The sequence below is a fragment of the Oryza glaberrima genome, chromosome 3, assembly GCF_000147395.1.
Source record: "Oryza glaberrima chromosome 3, OglaRS2, whole genome shotgun sequence".
Classification (NCBI taxonomy): Eukaryota; Viridiplantae; Streptophyta; class Magnoliopsida; order Poales; family Poaceae; genus Oryza; species Oryza glaberrima.
This window is the reverse complement of record NC_068328.1, coordinates 9,107,128-9,113,346: the sequence shown is the minus strand read 5'-3', so window position 1 is coordinate 9,113,346 and position 6,219 is coordinate 9,107,128. Positions and strand designations below refer to the sequence as shown.

The following is a 6,219-nucleotide window of genomic DNA, read 5'->3' as shown; positions in this document are numbered from 1 at the left end:
TACCCGAGCGAGAATAATAAAGTAGTTTACTCCACGAAAGAGAGGGGAAGGGAGAAAAAGCTTCTCCTCTCTTCCGCATTGCGTTGCGCCACCAATCTCCTCTCCCCATCTCGGCCTCCTCGCCGCCACCATCCGCCTCTAGGGTTTCGGTTCCATGCGATCTCGCCGCGGCGGCGGAAGGGAACCCTAGGTAGGAGGCTCTCCTCTTGTTGAGTTTGAATCTGAGGTTCGTGAACCAATGGGCAAGGGCGGGCAGGAGGAGGGCAAGCGGCGGGACGGATCCGACGCATCCGGGTCGGAGCCGGCCGCCGCGGCCTTCCCGGCGTGGGCGCGCACGCCGAGCGAGTGCCTCGCGGAGCTGGGCGTCGCGGCGGACCGCGGGCTGTCCTCCGAGGAGGCGGCGGCGCGGCTGCGGCGGTACGGGCCCAACGAGCTGGAGCGGCACGCGGCGCCGTCGGTGTGGAAGCTGGTGCTCGAGCAGTTCGACGACACGCTCGTGCGCATCCTCCTCGCCGCCGCCGTGGTGTCGTTCGTGCTCGCGCTCTACGACGGTGCGGAGGGCGGCGAGGTCGGGGCGACCGCCTTCGTGGAGCCCCTCGTCATCTTCCTCATCCTGATAGTGAACGCCGTCGTCGGGGTCTGGCAGGAGAGCAACGCCGAGAAGGCGCTCGAGGCGCTGAAGGAGATCCAGTCCGAGCACGCAACCGTCAAGCGCGACGGCCGGTGGTCCCATGGGCTTCCGGCGCGCGACCTCGTCCCCGGAGACATCGTGGAGCTCCGTGTTGGCGACAAGGTCCCGGCAGACATGCGTGTGCTCCAGCTTATCAGCTCCACCCTCCGTGTCGAGCAGGGTTCCCTCACTGGTGAGACTGCTTCGGTTAACAAGACCAGCCATAAAATCGAGCTGGAGGACACAGACATCCAGGGAAAGGAGTGTATGGTTTTTGCTGGCACTACAATTGTCAACGGCAGCGCTGTCTGCGTTGTGACGGGCACTGGAATGGACACTGAAATAGGCAAGATCCATGCCCAGATCCAGGAAGCCTCACAAGAGGAAGATGACACGCCACTGAAAAAGAAGCTCAATGAGTTTGGGGAGGCACTGACAGCCATAATTGGGGTGATCTGTGCCTTGGTTTGGCTTATCAACGTTAAGTATTTCCTCACCTGGGAGTATGTGGATGGGTGGCCCAGGAATTTTAAGTTCTCATTTGAGAAGTGCACGTATTACTTTGAGATTGCAGTGGCACTGGCTGTTGCAGCAATTCCAGAGGGCCTGCCTGCTGTTATCACCACATGCTTGGCGCTCGGCACCAGGAAGATGGCACAAAAGAATGCACTTGTGAGGAAGTTGCCAAGTGTTGAGACACTGGGTTGCACTACAGTGATTTGCTCCGATAAGACAGGAACATTGACCACCAACCAGATGTCAGCGGTGAAGCTTGTGGCAATTGGGAGGTGGCCTGATACACTTAGGAGCTTTAAGGTTGATGGAACCACTTATGATCCAAGTGACGGGAAGATAAACGAGTGGCCAAGTTTGAGCATGGATGAAAATCTCCAGATGATTGCTAAGATTGCTGCAGTTTGCAATGATGCAAGTATTGCTCACTCTGAGCATCAGTATGTTGCCACTGGGATGCCCACAGAGGCTGCTTTGAAGGTATGGCTCATTAGTGCAATAAAATATGTTCTCTATGTTGCTTCACCTAATGATCATGTAATATCTGGAAAGTGTTAACGGTGATGTTTTGCATAACATAGAACATAGATAAACACATGGGAATTACTTCTAATCATCCATGTAACTTATTTTGAAGTTCATATGTGTAGAATCCGTGCCTTTTCAAGTTGCTTACAATTATTTGATTATTGTTGAATGATTGTGTTATGTATGTGGCAGGTTTTGGTTGAGAAAATGGGCCTTCCTGGTGGATATACTCCATCCCTGGATTCATCTGATTTGCTAAGTATGCTGATTTCTGTGATTTGTAAAATAGAATCTGTGAGCATTATTTGCATTCTTTTTGAATAATCCTAGACTAACTTGCACTTTTCTATTGTTTTAAGGGTGCTGTCAATGGTGGAACAATGCTGCTAAGAGAGTAGCTACTCTGGAGTTCGATCGGACTAGAAAATCAATGGGAGTTATTGTAAAAAAAGCAGACTCTGGAAAGAATTTGCTGCTTGTCAAGGTATTCTGAACCATTTATAATTCCATTGTAGAATTATCGAATGTTTCTCTATCATAAATGACCTAGTGGACAACCATACGCAGCTTACTCCTATTTAATTCTTCATAATACTGGAAGCAACATAGTTGTGGATTGTTATATTCCAACTGCAGCGCATCCTTTTGTCCTTTCTCTCCTGGAATAGGCTATAGGCCTTGTCTTATTGTCAGTTGTCTTCGCCAATAGTATCAATGGCTGTTTTCCACTTTTGTTCCTTTAGTTAGCTTGGTTGCCTTACTTGGTAACGAATTCTCTGTGCTTCTGAATTGGCATGTGTTATGTTCTTTTATCCATTGCATTTTCTTTTACCTGTTAATGTATTCATGTTAAGATTGGACTCTTGCAGGGAGCTGTAGAAAATTTGCTAGAAAGGAGTGGCTATATTCAGTTGCTTGATGGATCTGTTGTGCTCCTGGATGAAGGTGCCAAGGCACTCATATTATCAACACTTCGTGAAATGTCTGCTAGTGCATTGCGATGTTTGGGTTTTGCGTACAAGGAGGATTTGGCGGAATTTGCAACATATGATGGTGAAGAGCATGCAGCTCACAAATATCTACTTGATCCTTCATACTACTCTTCCATAGAGAGTAATTTGATATTCTGTGGTTTTGTTGGTCTAAGGGTGAGAACATGTTCTTCATAGAAATTCTCCAACTGTGACTATTCAATAACTATATGATTTCTGCATTTCGAATCTGTGCAACTTTTAACAATACACTATGACAGGATCCTCCCCGAGAAGAAGTCCACAAAGCAATTGAAGACTGTAGAGCTGCTGGAATACGTGTTATGGTGATTACTGGTGATAACAAAGAAACAGCAGAGGCGATATGCCGTGAGATTGGAGTTTTTGGTTCCACGGAAGATATTAGTTCAAAGAGCTTCACAGGGAAGGAATTCATGTCTCTTTCAGATAAGAAGAAACTCTTAAGGCAAACAGGTGGCCTTCTCTTCTCTAGGGCTGAGCCGAAACATAAGCAGGAGATAGTTAGATTGCTCAAAGAAGATGGTGAAGTGGTTGCTATGACTGGTGATGGAGTGAATGATGCACCAGCTCTGAAGTTGGCTGACATTGGAGTTGCTATGGGCATTACAGGGACTGAGGTCTGCTTCTTGCTTTGTTATTAAACTGTTCCTTTTCTTTTATCTTTTATGAGGGTAATTTTGCAATTTATATTTTTCATCTCCTTTTTACTTGTCACCTATCATACATTCTGAGTGGTAGAGCACATTAGGCTTCACTATTCTCATGTGATGTAACCATTCTTAGGCTTCTGATCACATTTTTTATAGTTTAGCTGTGCTCTTTCCGTTACTATTTCTTGCTGCCATCTCATTCATTTTTTGCTTCATCACTAGCCTGTTACTAACTTTACCCATTGGTCGTTGTTGGCCGCTTCCCTGCTGAGCATTTCATAAGAACTGCTTAAGATCACACGATAATTCTTAGATAGTGAACTATAAATTGGATTTTCTATTTCCTTTTAATTTTGTCTCCTTATTTTTTTTATGCTTCAGAATTTACCAAAAGAATCCATCGCATGGTGTTTTCGTATCTCTTTCTATGTTTTGTCCGTTCCCTTTTTGTATGATTGTATACTCCCTCTGTCCCAATATAAGTGCAACCTAAGATAGATGTGACATATCCTAGGGCTACAAATCTGGAGGTTGCACTTATATTGGGATGGAGGGAGTATGTTTTATAATGGTCCTGGAGTTTTTACCACAGAATGCAGGGTATTTATGGTGTACATAAAGATCATGTACTGCGTGAACTATAAAAATGACACAAGCATATGGGCTTGTGACAGACCAAAATTTAGAAGAAAGAATTCTGCACAATCTGTTTCCTTGTCTTTCTGTCCAGAATCTTATCACACATGCATATTTCAGTCCTGAAAGCATGTGGTTGGTGCTGTACTTATTCTCAGTAAATGTAATAAACCAGAATCCTGACCTCGTTTTTTTCCTTATGTATAATTTTTGTTAGGTTGCAAAAGAAGCTTCAGATATGGTTCTTGCAGATGATAACTTCAGTACAATAGTCGCAGCTGTTGGTGAAGGGAGGTCAATCTACGACAATATGAAGGCATTTATAAGGTACATCATTACGCCAGCTATGGCTAACCCTTTCTTGCTTTGTTAGCATCTGACAAGTCAATAAAAATGCTGTCAGTTAATGTGGGCTATATGTTATTGCAGATATATGATCTCTTCAAACATCGGGGAAGTTGCTTCCATATTTCTAACGTCAGCTTTAGGTATTCCTGAAGGTCTCATCCCTGTGCAACTTCTGTGGGTCAATCTTGTTACAGATGGTCCTCCTGCAACGGCTTTGGGGTTCAACCCACCTGATAAAGATATCATGAAGAAACCTCCACGAAGGAGTGATGACTCGTTGATCACTCCATGGATCCTATTCCGTTATATGGTATGTTTTCCTCTCCTTTTATGTCTATTTGAGATGAGAATGTTTTCTGATCATGCATATTTACTTATCTATCCTTTTTTAAAGTCAATTAATATTGTGTTATTATGCTGAATACTTTTATTGTTTATTGTGTTCACGTGCATGAACAATTTATACATTTTGAGCAATTTTACAATAACCTACTTAAGTTCTTATGTGGTTTCATATTTAGAAATTTCATGATTACATACTTCTATTTATATCACTGTAGAAACGCTAAGGTGCACCAATCCAACAAAAATGAGTATGACTTATGAGCATCATCAAACATAATGGATGCTCTCCCTTTTTCTAGCATAGGATGTGTTAGATGAGGCCTGTTGAGTTGTTGGGGGTTGATTTATATATGTTTATTTATTGGGAGTTACTTTATATGCTCACCTCTAAGAAAATTAACACGTCTCAGTGATCTAGTGATCTATTTGACTACTAAAGAAAGAGGAACACGCCTCAGTTCTGGTTAGCAAAAAGAAGTGAAGTGTGTAAGCATCATGGTTAACGAATAACTGTTAAAAGTCTTGTGGTTATTTTTTATGAACCCAAATAAGTCCTAATTCATGATAGTACACTGTCTGGACTCTGGACCTATCCATATTCCTAACTCATTCTACTTACTTGGAATCCATGTCCATCCTACAGGTCATTGGGATGTACGTTGGGATTGCCACAGTGGGAGTGTTTATCATTTGGTACACACATGGCTCTTTCCTGGGAATTGACCTGGCTGGTGATGGTCACTCTCTTGTCTCGTACTCCCAGCTCTCAAACTGGGGCCAGTGCTCCTCATGGGAGGGTTTCAAGGTGTCACCATTCACAGCAGGTGCCCGTACATTCAACTTCGATGCGAACCCATGTGATTACTTCCAGGGCGGCAAAATTAAAGCGACAACCCTCTCCCTGTCTGTCTTGGTGGCCATTGAGATGTTCAACTCGCTGAATGCGCTGTCGGAGGATGGTAGCCTTCTGAGCATGCCTCCGTGGGTTAACCCTTGGCTTCTTCTGGCAATGTCGGTTTCATTCGGGCTGCATTTCTTGATCCTCTACGTGCCATTCCTTGCCCAAGTCTTTGGTATTGTGCCCCTAAGCTTCAGTGAATGGCTTTTGGTGATAGCAGTTGCTTTCCCAGTGGTTCTCATCGACGAGGTCCTTAAATTTGTGGGGCGGTGCTTGACAGCCCGTGCCAGAAAACAATCAGGAAAGCGGAAGGAAGATTAGATGCTAGTCATCAGTGTTTTAGATTTCTAGTTATGTCACGAGGAACCAACACCTGATGTAGCACAAACATTATTTTTTCTCGAGTTCCAAAGGCTCTCGTTCTTTGTTGAGAGAATGTTTGCGAACATGACTATGCAGCGAACTTAGGTACTCTATAGAACTCATAATCAGGCAGCGACACAGACCGCATTTATTCATTGTAACTAAGATTGTTATTTGTGAATGTGCTGGAGAGACAGCATGTTTGCCTGCTCAGCTGCTATGATCTTGGTCGTCTTGCACTTGCATTCATGAAAT

The 6,219-nt window shown here is 44.3% G+C and overlaps 1 protein-coding gene across 1 annotated transcript; it reads left to right on the top strand.

The window, feature by feature from the left end:
• Nucleotides 1-6,184, top strand: LOC127768290 (calcium-transporting ATPase 4, endoplasmic reticulum-type-like). The gene is made up of 8 exons (XM_052293839.1): nucleotides 1-1,663; nucleotides 1,904-1,970; nucleotides 2,071-2,195; nucleotides 2,581-2,859; nucleotides 2,964-3,341; nucleotides 4,228-4,337; nucleotides 4,440-4,668; nucleotides 5,347-6,184. The coding sequence occupies exons 1-8, from the start codon at nucleotides 239-241 to the stop codon at nucleotides 5,920-5,922; spliced, it is 3,189 nt and encodes a 1,062-aa protein (XP_052149799.1). The 5' UTR covers nucleotides 1-238; the 3' UTR covers nucleotides 5,923-6,184.
• The last annotated feature ends 35 nt before the right edge of the window (nucleotides 6,185-6,219 follow it).